Source organism: Ammospiza nelsoni, chromosome 2, assembly GCF_027579445.1.
Source record: "Ammospiza nelsoni isolate bAmmNel1 chromosome 2, bAmmNel1.pri, whole genome shotgun sequence".
Taxonomy (NCBI): Eukaryota; Metazoa; Chordata; class Aves; order Passeriformes; family Passerellidae; genus Ammospiza; species Ammospiza nelsoni.
This window is the reverse complement of record NC_080634.1, coordinates 45,948,902-45,967,519: the sequence shown is the minus strand read 5'-3', so window position 1 is coordinate 45,967,519 and position 18,618 is coordinate 45,948,902. Positions and strand designations below refer to the sequence as shown.

The following is an 18,618-nucleotide window of genomic DNA, read 5'->3' as shown; positions in this document are numbered from 1 at the left end:
CACATTAATTCCTAGAAAATACCGGCTTTCAATAAGAAGCATCAAAAGCATCCAGGAAAGTGACATGCATCTTATTTTGTATCTGCTTCTTGTTCCTCTATTGTAGCTTTCAAAACTGTACTTTCTAAACATTCTTTTACTTTTTTTTTTTTTTTTGAGAGATGATATTGTTAAAAACCCACACATTTGCCTCATCTAAGGTACTTAGCACAAAAATCTAATTACAATTCATGGCTAAATCTTCTGCATTATGTAATTGTGGGAACAATTTGGTTGAGGAAAAACAAGGGAGTGAAATTTTCTGGGACCTCAAGAAGAAAAGAAATGCATCATGTTAGTAATAAAGGCACATAACCTAAGTTTCCTCACTCTTATTCTTACCTTTTCCTTCTTAAAAAGAGCTTTGTTTACAAGCAGACACCACAGTTTGTTAATAAACTCACTGCAGAAAAATTCTTTGAAGAGTTTTTAAATTCTCAGCTATTTAACTTTTGGCAGATTTTCCAATAAATGCTTTGGACTCTTTCAACTAACTATTTTTACAATAAAGGTATCTTCTTCAAGAACTTTACAAATCGCAACATTTTTCCAAAAAGTTTGTATCTGAACATAAAAATCTGGAAAACTGTTTATGCAAATATGGATATTTTAGGACAAAAACAAAGACAGAAAAGGTAATGAACATGAAGATATTTCTGACACTAGGCTATTTCTATTAATTAGGAATTTATTTGGCATTGCCTAACTGATCTCCTTACCAAAGACAAGAGCTGCCACTGCCAGAACCACTAAGAAACAGCTCACTTTCCCTCTCTGTGACTTCAAGTTACTAAAAACCATTAAATCACTTCAATTTATAGACTAGAATCTGACCAATTTTACAGAGGGCAGTCCATCTAGGTTTGAACTTATGCCAATTGGCAGTGCCAACTTATGTCAATTGGCAGTGACTGTGTGGCAGTCCAGCTCAATGCCACACAACAGCACTCCCTGGCCCACTGTTCATTCCTTCCATTGCCTGGAGTATTATGGTGAAGCCATGATATTTTCTGAAAAGTCCCTTTGCCAGGATTTGTCTCCTGAGCAGCTGAGAGGCCTCAGAGGAAAAGAAAAACAATAATTATCTGCTGCTGTGGAATGCAACAGGTGCATCTTTGATTGGTCCATGTTGGTTGTTTCTAATTAATGGCCAATCACAGTCAGCTGGCTTGGACTCTCTGAGTCATGAGCTTTTGTTATCACTCCATTTCTTTCCTTGCTAGCCTTCTGATGAAATCCTGTTTTCTATTCTTTTAGCATAGTTTTAGTAGATCATTATCTTTTAATATAATAAAGTAATAAATCAGCCTTCTGAAACATGGAGTCAAGATTCTCGTCTCTTCCCTCATCCTGGGACCCCTGTGAACACCACCACAACTGGTGACCTTGAGTGAAGAAAAATTCCACATTACAGAGCTTCTCATCCTGACCTTGGGGAGTAAGTAACTACCTGAGGAGGTATGACTATGATTTATCACTACTAGTAACAATAAACCCTCTCAGCTGCAGGGTTACCTCTTCTTACGCCTGAAGGGCACATTTTAATGCACAATGTTACACAAACACACTCAGCATTTAGAAAATCTACAAGTACACACCTTATGTATTTACTTAGATGACACCCTTCTTCAACCGTGGTACCAGCTGGTTCATGTAAAGTCATCAACAGTTCAACCACAATCTCTGGCAAGTTACTATGAGATAAATTGTCCATTTGCTACAAGAAGAAAAATAGCATTTTATTAGAAAAATGTATTCCAGACAGAATGACTTCTTTGGCTTCTGAGAAAGCCTACTTGTATAGATTCCCTACTTGTTCCATCATCCATGACATATAATTCAGTCATAAATTAAGCCTGGTTAAGTTTCTCTCTGGTAGCAACAGTAGAATAATCTGCTTTCCTACAGTATATAGAAAAAAAAGTTTCACTTTACTGCTAGTTCTGAACATACAGTCTGCCTCTGGAGAAGATGACTCATCATAAAGCATTAACAAAATATTTTAAGAGGAAAATGTGACAGATATACAACAGAGAAACTCAGGGCTGTACAATGAATGGAAAAAAAATTATTGCATTATGAAAAAAATTATGCTTTAGTCAACTTTCTGCCTAAAGTTTCTATTGAACAGCACCTTGAAATCCTTGGGATAAAAATTCATCTAGTTTGTATTTAATAAAATATTACTTTTTCACCTATAAATTTGAACTATTTACATAATATATACATTTTTCTATCTGGTCTGTTAAACACCATAAAACTCAACTTACATATTTTAAATGGATACCTGTTTTCCTAAGCAGTTTTCATCCTTAAGCATGTCATAGACTTTAGAAGCCATTTCTCTTTGCTCTGCTACTTCACTCCTTTCATGGCTTTGATAGACAAAGTATGGGAGGATATTGACAAGTAACTTTGGAAAGCAGTCTGCCAGAACTTCTCTCCAGTCCTTCTCAATCTTGTTGGCAAGTGATTTCACGTCTTCAAACTGACTTCTAATCACCAGGTGTGGAACCAAAACTTTGTAACAAGACCTACATGTAGTAAATACATTTCCAAAATGCCCTTAAATTACTTTTTAAAAAAACCTTGAGCATCACATAGTAAATACCATTTCTCTACTAAACTAAACTTCCAATCATTGTTTAGCTACTGCTACACACACACACAACGCACACAAAAAAAAGAAAAATCTTACCTGCATAAATATAATACACATGATGCTTGGAATACACTTCAAATGTTCTCAATACATCATCTTACAACAAAATCCTGATGCATTGCTACATTCAGCAACTTGAGACCCTGTATCATAATTGTACATAAAATCTAAATAATACTGTCATCATATAGCAAACTCACCTGTAGAACTCCTCAAGGCTAGTATAGTTCAGAAGAACATAAGGAAAAGCAGACAGGCTATATCCAGTATCATTTATTTTCAGCCACTCCATCACCAAATAGTCTAAATGTGATGTCATGAAGTCTTCTATACTTTTATAGCCAAAAATGTCAGACACTTTTTTCAAAACCTGAAATGCATTAATTAATAATGCAAAAATAACATAGAGAGTAGATGGTATTATGGCAAACTGAAAATATTACACCTCCATGTGTACCCTCCAGCCTTTAAATGAATATCTGTGTAACTCAGCCCCTCTTAAGTCATTTTAGTATTTGTATTGCCATATCTCAGGAGATCCTGGAGTGCAATCCAGGAACCACAACTAACCCATATGAGTAAAGAAAGGATGGCCAGTACTCATTTTGCAGGGTACAGACTGTGTGCAAAAACATGAAGCAAGCAGTGAATAAAAAGAAAGGATAAAAGGAACATGTGCACTTAAAAAATGCCTGGTATGAAAGGCTGATGTATAAGCAGCAATCATTTCAGTACACTCTTGTGAACTTCAAAATAGAATTCCACAAGACACATACCATCTTCCAATACACTGCATTTATTTTACATATTTTCCATATAAGAAAACTTGCTTCCTCTGGGTAGAATGATTTTTTAAAATGAGATCTGCAATATTCAGCATATAAAAGTCTATTTGTATTTCAGATCTGTGCTTTCAAATCATACAAGACTGGCCATTACAATTGCCTTTCATGATTTTATTATTTCTATGTAAGTCATTAAATATAAAGACAAACTAATTCAGTAATGTAAGTACCATATTAGTTATACCTTTACAATATTTAACAAATTTCAATACTGAGCAAAACATCTGGTAGTCTTCTAATTTTAACCTAACCTTAATTTATAACCTAAATATCAAATGAAATATCAGACTTGCCTTTTTCACAAGGTGAGGCTCTAATCCATTCTCTTTCACAGACTGGCATATAGCAAACAGAGCTTGCTTTTCACAGACTGGGCTGCAGCACAGAACCATGGTTATAAGCATCAGCAAAACTGCTTTTCCATTACTCTGTTTGTCCAAAAGATCTTCAGGAGTTGTATCACCCCTGACCTACAATAAGAAATCATGAAGACCTTGAGCAAATATTCTGTTAAAGCAATCTCCTAGTTAATAAATCAGCATAAATAATGTAAAATTAAGGGCACTGACATCAATACTGCTGAACAAGTCAAGTCTCCTTTTTTAACTCCTTGAGGCACATAGGGAAGAACTGCCTTGCTATTTAAATGCAGTTCTCCCCCTATTAAGGCATTGTGTTGACAAGTGATGAGTTTAAATAAAAGTTACAAGAAACTGCAGTTAAAGGAGAAAAGCTAACAGACACCAGCAAGCTGAGGGGACAGAACAAGGACCCAAAGCAACATAGAAATCAGATGATGACAAAGAGCTGGAGGTGACAGTACAGAGGGATGAAAAAGATGACAGAGAGAGGAGGCCTCAGCAGCAAGGCCACAGCAGACAAAGGGAAGAGAGATGACATGCAGGTAGGTAACAGCATGACAGAAAAAGAGGGAAAATGATGAACTAGACAACTTTACATGGTAGCAAGGAAGGGGGAAAACTGAAAGACACTAGAAGAAAAATTAAGAAATTCTACAGTACTGCATCACACTGTTGTATTTCCAGTCACTGCACCAAAGTGTAACTTTTCCTTCACTTCAAGCTTCCTCTGAATAGCTCAAATTTTGAAGCAAATCTCAGTTTTGTGCTCTTCATACCACTGGAAACATGATCTTTCTGAAATTTACAAATCTGGTTTTATACTGTGTAAGCACATTATTTAATTTACACTGCTCCTTACTCATTTTTTATATGGTTTCTAGATTATTGGGGCTACATTTTTCTGCAATTCCTAAGTGTTACAGTACTGAACCTGCCAACAACAAATAGTATGATAAAGAAGAGAAGTCTAAAACACAAGTTTACAAATTTACAAACTTCAAATGTGAGCAAAACTCTGAGTGACTGGATATGAAAGGAATTCGCTGACTATCACTTTGTTTCACGAGCTCAGATTACGAGGAGTCCAGAAGAATTAGTATTTTCAGAAAACTAAACATGATGATGTTATAGGTAATTTTATTCAAAACATCCAAACTAGGCAAAAACTAATAACTAGATGTTGGTATACCAGATTGCTCATTCCTTCCTGAACTCTGAGGTATGCATTCTCAAAAGCCTTTTGCTGAAGCTTCAGGGGAAGAGGTCTTGACATTCCAGAAGAATCTCTCTGTTTCACATCTTGAAACAAACTTTAAAAAAAAAGAACAATAATTTTTAGAATAACACCAAAAAATTACTGTATGTTATGCATACCAGTAAGATTCTGATTTTCCGAATATAATTATTTTTGTCTCAATTGCCTTATATAGATTTTTCTTTATTTTCTTATAGAGAAGTTTCTCTTTCTATATCAATCTCTCACATCACAGAATTATTGAAATGCAAAGTTGGAACACTTCAACAAAATTTGATAGGCTTTTATATTCTGACAAGACTGCAGTTCCAGAGGTATTGAAAAGAGCAGCTATGCAGTAGCAGAAGTGACATCCAGTTAAGTGAAATTAAGCATTATTCCTCCAAACAGAAACAATATCTATATTATTACCTGTTAATTGACTTTGCAGCAAGAATTCGAACTTTATGGTGACTGTCTGCAAGGAAATGTGGGAAAGCATCACTCACAGGGAGATCTTCATTTTTCACATCAAGGATTGCCCACTTGCAATGAGGATCAACCTAAAGAAAATTAATATTGTGATTCAAAATGTACAGAAGATACACTGCAATATGCAAAAGATATTTTACACACTGTTTTTAAGTACATCTTAAATAAATATTTAGTATGCTAATGAATGTCAGAAAATCTGGGATTACCTCAAGCAAGGTTTTCATGCAATTTAAAAGGGCCACTCTTACTGATGCCGTGCACTTCCCTCCTTGAGATAAATGCCTAAAACAAGGAATACTCAATTAACAGAAAAAGTTGTCCACAATTTTGAGAAACAGTCCAGCAAGATAGTTTCTGCTGCTCACAGTTGACTCTTTTGTGCTCCATGGGCATGTCTGGGAGGATTTGACATTTTTATTGGTAATTGCAGACAGTATTCTTTTTGGGTTGCTGAAGTTCAGTCCTTGTCATAATTACTGATACAATTCAGCCTAGAATCAGTCCTTGTTTATATACAGCAGTGTAGTGTTTATTATTCTGGTACCATCTTAAGGATTAACTTTTTGCTACAAATATAGCATGACACAGAAAATCTGAGAAGTTAAATGCTGCATAAAGATTCCACAGTACACAAAAACAAGACAAAAGAAAAAAAACAAACCCAAGCAAGACACAGACAGCACTACAGTCTTTTTACTGATAGCAAAGATAAAAACTAAAAATCAAAAATTTTATTTCCAACAGACTCCTGCATTAAGTAACATACCAGAAGGCTCCAACAACTGTCAAAAACTGTCCTTTGGCATTCCCTGCCTCTTCAGCAGGTTCTTTGAACTGGGCCAACCCTGCTGCTATAGGGAGCAAATGATTTAGGATTACTTTACAAACTTCTTGATCTCGACGATACAAAGAACACACAGGACTGTAAAGAAAGAAAGAAAAAATATGTTGAAAAAGCCACCAAATCCCCTGAAATAGATGTAAAACATGCTGAACAGTTTCCTTCTTACGAAAGAGGCTTAAGAAGCATCTCAACATCGACTGCAGGCAAGAGGTGTTCTTCAGTAGGGAGCTCCTTCAACAGGATCAAATACTGTGGAATAAAAAACTCGAATGGAATAAAAAGCCCAAACAAAACTAAAATGATGAACAGTACTTGGAAGAATAAGTAGTCAAAAAGAAAAATTAGGAACTTTTTTGTTAAGTCTTACACAAAACCATGTAGGATGACACCTATCATCAGCAACTGCATGCTTGACTGGTCACCTTTTCATGCAAACACTGTTACACAGCAATACAGATCATCAAACTTTTAGTTCTGGCAGTAAAAAAAAATGTGCCTTTGTAAACTAAGCCACAGATATTATTCTACTGCAGAGACTCTTTCTAGTTCTTTAACAAATAATTACTTATAAAGGCAAGATATATCTTTTTCTCAACTCTTCGTTTTCTGGCTTACAAATTTGAACTGCTGTTTTCCTGGCTTCCACACACTTCAAAACCACCAAATGGAGCCATTTTAAGTCTTCCCAGGGGACTGATGACAGGAGAAAGACAATGTGCAATCGAGGAAACTATGCAAATTTAGTAACAGTACAATTACAGAAGTGGGTCTGCTGTAAAAGCCCCTGAGACTCACCATGTGCAGATGCAGTGGCTTGGTGCTGTCAAAGACACTGCCTTCAGTCAGCATTAACAGCCTCCTCCGAATATCGCAGGCGCGGAAGCTCAGTGTCTGAACCCGGACCGTGGTTACACAAATACATAAGAACCTCACAATTTCAAGGAGAAGTAAATCCTGCTTTGTCAACTGCTCTTCAGCTAATGGGCTCAAAGCACCTGGAAGTAAGATTTTCATGTAAGAAATCCTTCCCAAAGGCAATAGAAGAGGTGGTAATATTTTAAGTCTTTGCAAAACTAATATAAGTTCTCAAAAAAGATAGAGTACAAGCAACCTTTGTGTTCATTTGTTATTGAGCAGCTAGGGCATTTTAAGTAAGAATTTAAAACAAAAGGTAACATCAGTACTTGTAGCTCCTAACACGAATAAACAGACAGATTTATGCTCCTGTCCCTCTGAAGGTCCAGATATAGTGTCAAGAATTATTGATCAGGAGAAGGAGAAAAGTTAAATAGGACTATTTTTAAGATAAAGAAGCACAATATAATGAGAGACAAGCATTTTATAGACACGTTTTCTAGTCTTTTCTATGCCAAAACTTCTGTCCAACTCTGAAAAAGTCAGTGTCTCTTCTTCCCTTATTTGATTTATAAAATTAAAAATAAATTACTACTTCTAAATGAGCGCGAACACTTCATTAACGTCTTTAAAGCATTGATGAAAATTATAACTGCTTAGAAAGTACCTGGTTCAACCACTACCCTTCAACTACTAATAATGCAGCACAATTTTATACCTTAGTAACTTTCAAGCAGAGATATTTGCAAAAACAAGCTTTTGGAAGTAGTCTGGAGGTAGAAAAGACTTACCTGTTACAGTTTGCATGTCACCAGATTCATTTGTATCACTGATGTCAGTTATTGAATGATCATCAAACAAACCATCAGATGCCTGGTTATCTACTTCCATAATACTTTCCTCAGGATCATTCCTGAGATCCACTTCTCCCAGTACACTTGGCTTTCCAGTAACTGTCATCTGACAAAAACACCACAGCCTTTTACAGTTTCTTTTTAGGGACAGAAGAAACACCACAGACATAGCACAAGGAGAGACACTGCATTTTTCCAGTGAACTAGAGCAGGTGAAGACAGTAAGGGTGACACAGAATTGATTAATTACATCCTTTGTGATAAATCTGTTTTCTATACACTGTCTGAACTATTCTCTTTAGGATAGAAGCCTCCTCAGATAGATACTCACCTCTGCATTCTAGATTCTGCCAAGGACAGTGTTAGTTTTTAAAAAAACAGTTCTCTTTGTAAGACTCATGAACTTCTCACCATACTTCATAATTAGAAAGAAATGAAAAGGAGGCATGTGACTTTCTGAGGGCAAATTAATTACTGCTTTCCCTACCAGATGGCAAGTTAACACATGGCAAAACCCCCAGCTCTTCCTCATCTGAAAAGCAGGAATTTGCCTACCTAGACCTGACTACAGAACCATTTGCCAAAGAGAAATTTTAAGTATTGTGCAATGATGTGTACACTTCCACTTTTCCCAGTGGGAAAGGAGTAATTTACAGTAAGATTTAATACATGATAAACACAAAAAACCCTGCTCCTTTACAAGTGCATTAATGTTAACCATCCAGTGGTATGGAATTCTTCTGTATACACCTCTACTGCAAGAAAGTATTAAAAACATGAAAAACAGCATAAATTTGTTTTTAATGTGAGCTGGAATGTTCACCTTGATCAAATGTTATCCATCTGCTCTTCTTTTTACCCTAAGCATGTGTTCAAATGCTAAACAGAAATGTTTCTGTTTAGAATTTTCTATAAAACTCATGTATTTCAATTTTATTTTTTTCAGTAATATGTATCTTGTTTGATTTGCCTCCAGATTACTGTGCTGTAAAAACAATCCCCTCACAGAATAGCACTGCATTCAGAAACAGACAGAATGTACTTACCAGATTCTGGCAAATATCTATCAGATCGTTCATAAATTTTGATGTTAACAAACGCAGGAATATATTAGACAGCATCTTATTAGCACTGTTCTGTAAGGAAGCAAGAGGTACAGATAGCTGAATTAATTATTTGCAGGAATTAAAGGTATGATATACTCAATTTCCTGATCTCATTAATGAAGAAAGAAATTTAAAGTCCTTTATAAACTTTACCTTGGTACAGTTGCACAAACATTTTGTACACTGCATTATCAAGGTCCTCAGTGTGTTGATCTGGGTATCTTCATTTAGTTTGTTTTTAGACTGGGAAATGCTTTCTCCAGCATAATGAATGAGAGACTAGCAAAAATACAACATGGTTAGAAAACCCCAGTGAAATGCCCCTATACACTGGCACCTACACAGTACACACATTACACACACAAAAGGAAAGGGTTCTCATTCATACATTCTCATTCATACAGCTTTGATATTCATAGTGTGCATTAATGAACCCACTTGCTTTCTGTGATTTTTGTTGTGCTCGTTTTGCTCAAGTAGCAACAAAAACATGGTTTAGGCATGCTTGAAACATTAATATTTTCATCACAAAAGAAAAATACAGCACATCTCCATACAGTGTATGTTTTGTGTTTCTGTATTTAAACCAGGAACCACCTCAGTGTTAACAATAAAAATAATAGCAATAGTGGTCTTCATACTGGTTTAAACCACCAAATTATCCTAAATTCCTGAATAAAAGACCTACAAATAAAAGGACTTGCTCTCCTATAATTAGTCCTTTGTCTACATGTCCATGACTTCCATTTTTTGGAAAGCTGTGACTCAGAAATGTATCAATATTTAGAGTAATCTCCACTGCAAAACTCATGAGCTGGTGTACTGACAGAATTTCAGTGACTCCTCTCTTTCAGCGGCAGAAACTTATTTAAACCTCTCTAACCTGCCTTTTTCTGAGGAGACACCTGTGCTCTGAAAATGTGCCAATACAAACAGAATTTTATGAAGTAGTCAATATTCAATGCTTTATTTAATTTTTACTAGGTCCCAAATGCATTAGGGCTTACCTTAGCTTTCTGGAACAACTCTGACTTACAGGCATCCTCCTCTTTAAAAATACCAGTGTAGCAATAGCAGCCCAGAACGCCAGCCAAGAGACTGACACATCGGACAAGGTGCTCAGCAGCAACCACCTTAGACTAAATCAAATACACAGTATCAATACCAGCAGTTCATCACCACAAAATACAGACTCCATACACTTTGCCTTGGAAATAGATTGTTTGGGAGCACAAATGTAAGGATGTAACAACAATTTCTAACTTACCTTAGGACCACAACTGCTTAAAAGCTTTTCTGACATTGCTAAAAGGCAGCTCTCCAGTGTTTCCCTAAGATTTTGGTTGATGACAAGTCTTGAACCAGTCACATTTTTATCTGTAACATTTACTCCAAAGTTAGTGAAAATATCCATTTCATCAAATGTAGTCTGCAGGTACAGCTCTTCAACATCAGAAAAATTATTTTCTTCTTTCACTTGCACATGTTGCTCACTTGAAGAAGAGACACAGCTTTTACTTTAGCAGCCAGTATATAACTTAAAAGTCTTAAATACTATTATTTAAATACAGGAAATATACAAAAGCAAAACAAAATATTTTAGCTTTTTGTGCTTCTGAACCCTGGTTGACCAAGTCACTTCTGACATGACTTTCACTGTGGAATGGACAATACCATTCCAGCTCTAACTGAACTGTAAGGAAACATGAAGCCTGCTCACAGATCATGCCTTCTCCTGCAATTATGGAGCAGCATCTGCTTTGTGTCAGGGTCCCTGACTTCAGCCTACTTGACACAGCTGAAGCAGACATCCACAAAGCCCCTGAAAATAGTATTTTTAACTTCTAGTAGGTAAGTCTTATATTGTCTCAGAACAAGTTACACACATTTTAGTCTTATTAAGAGGAAACTGGATATAGTCCAAAGCATTGATGAGAGATGCAGCAGCATTCCTAGCTTAAGTACCTGTAATGATTAATTTAAAAACATACCATTTAGCATCATTTTGGAAAAAGACCATGGAGGCTCTGCAGTTCTTCATTGTAAGGCTCACAAGAATTTTTTGTAATACAAGATGAGGAAAATCACTGTAAGAAAGAAAATGTTTTCAGATTTTCTTGCAATCAGACAAGCTCTTGGGATTTGTGAAGCACACACAAACACTGACCAGATTAACAGGCTATCTTCAATGAAATTTAAGTTTCCACTGAAGATTTCTATTGCATAGGTCACATATCTGCCATGATATGGACAGATAACCAAATTATATCCCCAGAATGACATTCTTCAGGAAGCTGAAAAACCTTATATTAAAGCTGCTTAAGCTTTAATATAACAGAATTCTGCATTAATATAATACGTTTTTCTCTGCAAAATTTTTTGTGTTACAGGGTGAGCTTACATGTAAAATTATGCCACAAAAACTTTACCTGAGGAGCACAGGAGGCAACTCTGCACATTCTTCTATTTCTTCCTCCAAGCAGCTGGACAGAAGCCATTTCATTATTGCCTCCCTTAACACAGAACCCAGATTTCTTTCAGAACTGTTGTGTTCCATTCCTATGTCCAAATTTTCTGGCACTGAATAGGCAGACATCACTAATGATAAACAACATACAGCAGAACTGAAACAAAAATGGAACAGGGGATCTGTGAGAAACCATGTGGTATTTGTTGATTAGCACTCTAAAGCAAAGTGAGTATTTCTGCACGCACTGGAAGCATCAAGTACATAAGCAAGTTAAAAAGCATGCACACTGGTCAACTCCTTCATTAAAATCTTTGCGTTTTCATTTCTCTTGGCTATTACAGACATTTCCTACCTATCTAAAAGACTAAGTCAGAGTACTTATTTCAGAATAAAAATACAGAAGAAAACATGCTTAACTTCAAAAAAATCAACATCTGTCTGTCAGATCTTTAAATTTTTTGTCCATTTAAAATTTTAGTATATTCTAAATGTGAAGATGATTGCCTCTTCTGCCTCTGCTTTCAGTCTTTTTACATATTTATGATAATTTCAACTGCTTAGAACACAAATGTGTGCAGTTCTTAAGCAGAAATACAGTCACAACAACAATAATATTGAGTAACACAGTAAAGAGAAATGTGAATCAGACACAGGACACTATCCTTGATTCCATTTTACCTTGAAGGTTTGCATGCAGGTCCTGAAAATATCTTCCAGAGCTCTTTATCTGTTACAACAAGATTCCCTTGGATCATAGCTCCAAGCAGCCCAAAGCTCTCCACTTCAATTTGCTGAAGGCTAACGCTGCGAATGGTAAGAGTCCAGATCTTTGCCCAGGTTCTCTGGAGCTCCAACTTGTGGGTGCTTTTCAAATCAGTTTTCTGGTTTTGACACAAAGCCACCTCTGTGAGACACTTCAGCACGTAGGGGGTCCTTTCTCCTCGGCGCTGCTGAGGCAGTAACTGGTGAAGGACATTAAGTAAGGCAGGCAGCTCACTGCTAGGAATACTCATGGGATACTTGGATATTAGCTGACTTGCAATCTGTAACCTTGAAAACACAAAGTGAAGCAATTAATACCAAACATACAGAAATTTGCACTTTCAGAAATAAATTAACAAACAAACAAAGCCTTCTTCAATTGCCATTTCTCATTTACATTTTACAGTATTAAGGTGATTTGTTTACTATCAAAAGTTGAAGATCCAGTATTTCTACCATTTTCACTTGTAAAGAGTCATCTAGCCTCACTATCACTAACAGTTTCTTACAGTTCAGAGGTCCCTCATGGCAAACAAAATATCACTCAATCAAGGTCCAAGGTAAGAAGCCAGGCCTTGGAACAGTTTTCAGAAGAGGTATTACAGAAAACTGTGTGAACTATGGCCAAAATGGCCAAACTCTTAATGGTTACTGTACCACGACACAGTCAGCTTAGAGCAACTTTCCAAGTGCTCTGACATTCTAAGTTCACTGCTTAGATATATAATCACAGCACATCCAGACACCCAACTTAAACACACAACATATTCAGGAGAACATTAAATGTAAAAAGATGTCTGGAGTGATACTTTTTTCATGTGAAGATGTTATTACCAAGGTATGACATCAGAATCCTTCTGGGATCTCTGCATGTTGTCTCGAATGACCCCCCAGCCAAGCTCAATCCTCCTGCGCTTGTTTGGCGCCGTGTCCTCACTGGGCTCTCTTTGTGAAACAGCATATGACTGGGTAATTTCCAGGACTTTGGTATCCTCTGTAAAAACCTTTCATAAAGAGAAATTTAAAAGCATGTAAATTAAGGGGAAAAAAAAGCAGCAGTATTTACAAGTAAACTGAAATACAGGCTAACAAGAAACACAAGTGAAATACAGTATAATACATTTCTAAACTGTATGGAATTAACAAAACACAACACATCACAGACAAAAGTTACGAATACTTCAGCAAAGCATACAGCTCAGTATAGTCAATCACGTATTCAAATAAAAATGTTACCTGATGACAAATATCAGCCATTAACTCAATTAAATTTTCCTTTATAGCAATATTACGAGAGCCTGAAGAATACTTCCCTCTGCTACTGATGATATTTATTTCATTCACCAGCAGATCATAGAGGTTATGTAAGATGCTTTGCCACTTTGTTAAGTCATATGCACCTGTACATGCAAAAACAATTAAAAGATAGCATGTATCACCCACTCAATACAATACATAAACCTACCTAGGCAATGCAAAATACAGACAAAATCTGAGTAAGGCAAACAAAGCTCACTAAGTGCAGGCTTGAAAAGCAAATTCTATACTTTAGAACGGATAAAGTAAAAAGAGGAAAAGTTTAAGAGAGAACTTAATCAGCATACAGAAATAATTAGGGTAGGAATTAAGTTTCTAATAAACAAGTCCTCATCTAACTGGAAAGAATAGAGTTAAAGGTAATGGATAGATTTGTACAAAGCATAAAAAAACTATGCTAGACTTAAAATAGACCACAACAAACATAATTACTGAGTTATATTCTCTGACCAGTTTTACAGTGTAAGTCAGACTCATTCAACAGTAGTAATTTCTGGGTTTAAATAGATTTGGTAAGACACCAATACAAACCAAATCTAAATTATTATTTCCTATCCCCAAAGACTTAGTATTTTCATTTAGCAATTAAAACTACCTTTTGATTAAAAGATGCCTCAACCTTTAAAGGACTTAACACAATTAATATGATCTTAGTAGAAATTTGAAAACTCCTTTTCACTTTCACTCAGTATTAACCCATAGCATAAAACTACTGAAAAATAATCATCACTACCATTAATGTTTCCAAGACTCAGCATCAAAATTCAGAGTTGGCATAATAATTTAAACAACCACATGCAGAAAAAAAATTTAAAAAATTAAGCTTTTCATTGTACCTCTTCCCTGAGTTTTTGCACCCTTTGGATGATGAATATGAACTTGGAGACGAAATAACTCAATTATTGATTCTTTCAGGGAATCCTTTGGTCTATACTGAGTCCATATGTAAAGCACTGTAGGCAAAATTTCTTCCCCTACTTTGCAAATCTGTATGCGACAGTTGTCAGCAAACTTGTTGCAGAAGATATTCATTGCTCCAACAATATGATCCAGGCCTGCAGTATTCTTCTCCTGCCTGTAACACAAACCTAACACTCAAACTTCCAAGAGAAATAATCTTATTTATTTTCATAAGTATTGTTTAAATGCAAATTCTAGCAAGTAACAACATTCAGAACAGTATTTGCTTAATAAATGTAGAAGCCATTTGTATTTTAGAGAAGTTCCTTAATTGACATTCAAAGACAGAAGAAAATATATCTGAAGAAGTATCACCTATTATTACTCAAGTCTAATCCCAAGTACTTAATATAAGTTATTTTCTAGCATACAAAAGGAGCACTTGCAACGTACCTTGCAGACTGCATTGCTTTTGAAAAGAAGACAAGCATGTCAGAACACAACCCATCAGTTTGGAAGCAGTACCCTCTTGTAAGTGTGTGAATTATCCTAGCCACTAATACTCTATTAATGCTTCCAGAAGGTTTGAGGTATAAATGGCCATACCGGGTCAGCAACTCTGCAAACGTATTAAAAAAGAATGCAGATAAGTATAAACATACATATTACAGAGGATTATATTAAAAAATATTGACACAAAATATTGCATTAAAGATACAGAGACCACCACTCTGAGGTCAACAGCTGGAATCCATGTTCTTACTTTCAATGGCAACAGATCCCTGATTTTATAAATAAAAAAGCTGACTTCTCTGATGTACCCCAGGAGTTATAAGCAAGCATTAAGGTGGAATCACTAGAAAAGGTTATAGTAACCTTTACAAAGATTATATACCCCTCCTTTAATAAAAACAACTTGTTCCACTCACTGGATTAAAGTCTGACTTACTCTAGATTTACGGCCTTCAGCCCTGCCTCACCTCAGTAACTAAATTCCACTGTGCTCCTTACAATCTAATGTCCACACTTCTGCCACACTTCCCAGTTTTGCCCATCCACAGACTCAGCTAACTTCCATGTTCCTAAAGAAACCACCACACAGCAACCCACTGGCTCTACATGCCTGTGCTCTCTCCCACTGACCTGTGCAGACCATGCAAATGTGACCTGACTGCACAGAAGTGCTTATGTTTCAGCAAGAATAGACAAACAGTACACAGAAAAAAAAAAATCAATTCCTAAACTTTGCTGCTTTGTTTACTTCAAGTGTAAGCCCTTAGAGGCTGACACCACTTTACTCCATATTTTGTGCACTACCTCACACAACAGGACATCAAACAAATTAAAACGCATCTAAAACATTCTTCTACAAAAGGAAACACATTTCTAAGTAAGTTAAAAAACGTTACCTGACCATTGCTGCTGGGATATCTCACACCAGTATTTTCTTACTGATAGGATATCCTTCAGGAGTATACTACTACAGTCAGAACCATAAGCAGCACAACTTATTGGATCTCTTATAATTTCCACGACATAAATCAGAAGTTCCTGACATTTCAGCCTGGGTCCTCCTATATGAAGAAACAACATGAGATTATTTAATTAACTCAAATTCTACCAAATAAATCTGTAATTAATTGTTTGTAAATTAAAAAACAAAACAACAAAACCCCAAACTTCCTCCTAGTTCTATGAGGAAATATTTTCTTAAACTGTTTCTAAAATATAAATTACCAGTGGGAGGATATATCAGTTACACACACATTGAGTAATTAGAAAAAGGCACTGTGAACATCAAAAAGGACAGATAAGGAGTACAAGTGACAGATTCACATTAAGATATTTAAATAGCAAACATCTGGAAGCAAATATGACGAACCCTATATTGGTAACTTCAAAGTTAAAATTCAAAGTTGAAAGCAAAGTACCAAACCAAACCAGTAGCTCTATATGATAATGCATATTACTGACGTTTATTAGCACATCTGATGAAGTATTTGACCAAGCTTCCAACTTCTTGTATTTTTTTCTGTCTTGTAGTTTGAGTTGAAGCAGATGCATTTGGTTTTGTCAGCTGCAGGTTTTTAAGTTCTTTCTGGAAATATTTCTGCAAGACGCTTCAAAAATAAAAGAGAGATTAAACCAAGGACCTGCTCATTTATGACTGGAGCAAAATAAAAAAATGTTAGTTTAGGCTGAAATGCCAGTTCCTGTTCTTCTCACAATTCTAATTAATTATCAAGGACTAAACCCAATTGAAATACACTACAGTCCAAGCATGACTGGAAAACAGTCTATAAAAGGAGATGCAAGTTTTAAAGATAACCCAAAAGCAACTCAGAGTAGGAACCAAACTGTCCTTTAAACTTTGCCCAGTGCTAAACATGCAACTTAAAATTAGGAAAAAAAGCCTTGCTAAGTATTTTTATTTATGCTGCAACATTATAAAACAAAATAATAAGAAGTACTTGTCATTGGTTTTACTGGGAAAGCCTTCAATTCCTATTTCCGTATAATTTGAAGTTAATATATGGATTACATTTTAGATCTATGAATAAATTAAACTTTTCACTGTATTTGTCACTGTAATTGCTACAGATTTTCTGGCCTTCTATTTGAATTCAGTTTAGAGGCTCTATTTTTGTATTCCTCCTGTGTATTCCTAATATACTACTGTCTCTAAAGCAATGTATAAAATTTATCAAGCACTTTTAATGAAACTTTTGGTATACCTGTGAAACAAAAACTATTCCAATGCTGTCAAATTAGAAAAAACATCATGGAAAGCAGGAACCCATTCAATGAAAAGCAATAATTCACATGAACTTCTACTATGAAATTTAACATTGGCTGAAGCTGCTGTAAGAACTTATGACACTCATGCTTAGTCCAATCTTAAAGTACACCTGAAGCAGATTGTACCAAAGATCAGCCCCTATAAACATGCCACAGTCCTTCTACTGTATCTTGAGGAATTCAGCAACACAAGAAACTTTAACAAAGCTACCTGTAATCCACCTTATGGACTGAAAATCAGAAGTGAAGAATAATTTTCCATAGAACAAAGCAACTATTATTTTTGCAAGTAAAAGAATCTACCCAATTAATGAGTTTCCTAGCAGTTTTCTGTAAGGGATAAGTGTGGCACTTTTGGCCATTTTAAATCTACTTCCCTTGGAGACTAAAGTAAGTAGTTACTTGCTTATAAGCTGACAAGAAGTCTAAATCAATATACAAAAAGATAAGCATTAAAATAGGCCTAACAAACAAAAGAATGATGTCCCATTCAAGAAAATTGTGACCATTCACAAACAAAACCGAGGAACTACCTAAATACAGCATCCCAGTTGAGTTGCTTTGCTTGTTTGGAATCAGAATTCCGGTCCAGCTGGAGAACTGTTTCAGGATCACGGAGAAGTCGTTTGAAATTTTCAATTTCCTTCTGAAAATGTATTACAAGAAGAATAATTGTTTATGATTCCCTTCATTGTTATTTTAGGTACACTGCCCAAAAGAAAACTTGTTACCCTTCGCTCCACAGCTTTCTCATTTTCAAGGCGACGACAGCAAACCAGCAGATCGTGTAATGCAAGACTCATGATTCAGCTTAAAGAGTCATTTATATCTGCACACAGAAGAAAAACGGGTAAAACAGTAATTATTGACTACACAGCCAAGTAAAAAAAAACTATCCTGAAAGTCCAGTATCAAACAGAACCATGATGTTCAATGTTTCATGGAAAAGCTTATTTGTGGCCTGGTCAGTCTTATTGGTTGCAAAACTGAAGCAGTTTCATGTTCCCACAGACAACAGTCACAGAATAACTGCAGAAAACCCCTTCACATAACTCTGACTTCCTTTCTGTGAGT

General features: G+C 35.7%; 1 protein-coding gene across 1 annotated transcript in view; it reads right to left on the bottom strand.

Moving 5' to 3' along the window:
• The window catches only part of ATM (ATM serine/threonine kinase), a 55,359-nt gene extending 37,012 nt beyond the window's left edge, over positions 1-18,347 (bottom strand). The window contains exons 1-26 of the mRNA XM_059466038.1: positions 18,276-18,347; positions 18,078-18,190; positions 16,720-16,865; positions 16,155-16,319; positions 15,199-15,364; positions 14,682-14,920; positions 13,765-13,928; positions 13,363-13,532; positions 12,445-12,816; positions 11,726-11,920; positions 11,288-11,383; positions 10,564-10,789; positions 10,304-10,435; positions 9,450-9,575; positions 9,237-9,326; positions 8,128-8,296; positions 7,277-7,476; positions 6,648-6,730; positions 6,404-6,559; positions 5,844-5,919; positions 5,575-5,705; positions 5,098-5,218; positions 3,840-4,016; positions 2,902-3,071; positions 2,327-2,573; positions 1,638-1,756 (exon numbers count right to left, since the gene is read on the bottom strand). Of these exons, the coding sequence (XP_059322021.1) occupies positions 1,638-1,756; positions 2,327-2,573; positions 2,902-3,071; positions 3,840-4,016; positions 5,098-5,218; positions 5,575-5,705; positions 5,844-5,919; positions 6,404-6,559; positions 6,648-6,730; positions 7,277-7,476; positions 8,128-8,296; positions 9,237-9,326; positions 9,450-9,575; positions 10,304-10,435; positions 10,564-10,789; positions 11,288-11,383; positions 11,726-11,920; positions 12,445-12,816; positions 13,363-13,532; positions 13,765-13,928; positions 14,682-14,920; positions 15,199-15,364; positions 16,155-16,319; positions 16,720-16,865; positions 18,078-18,190; positions 18,276-18,347 (4,121 nt within the window). The remainder of the gene's footprint in view (positions 1-1,637; positions 1,757-2,326; positions 2,574-2,901; positions 3,072-3,839; positions 4,017-5,097; positions 5,219-5,574; positions 5,706-5,843; positions 5,920-6,403; positions 6,560-6,647; positions 6,731-7,276; positions 7,477-8,127; positions 8,297-9,236; positions 9,327-9,449; positions 9,576-10,303; positions 10,436-10,563; positions 10,790-11,287; positions 11,384-11,725; positions 11,921-12,444; positions 12,817-13,362; positions 13,533-13,764; positions 13,929-14,681; positions 14,921-15,198; positions 15,365-16,154; positions 16,320-16,719; positions 16,866-18,077; positions 18,191-18,275) is intronic.
• Positions 18,348-18,618: the final 271 nt, after the last annotated feature.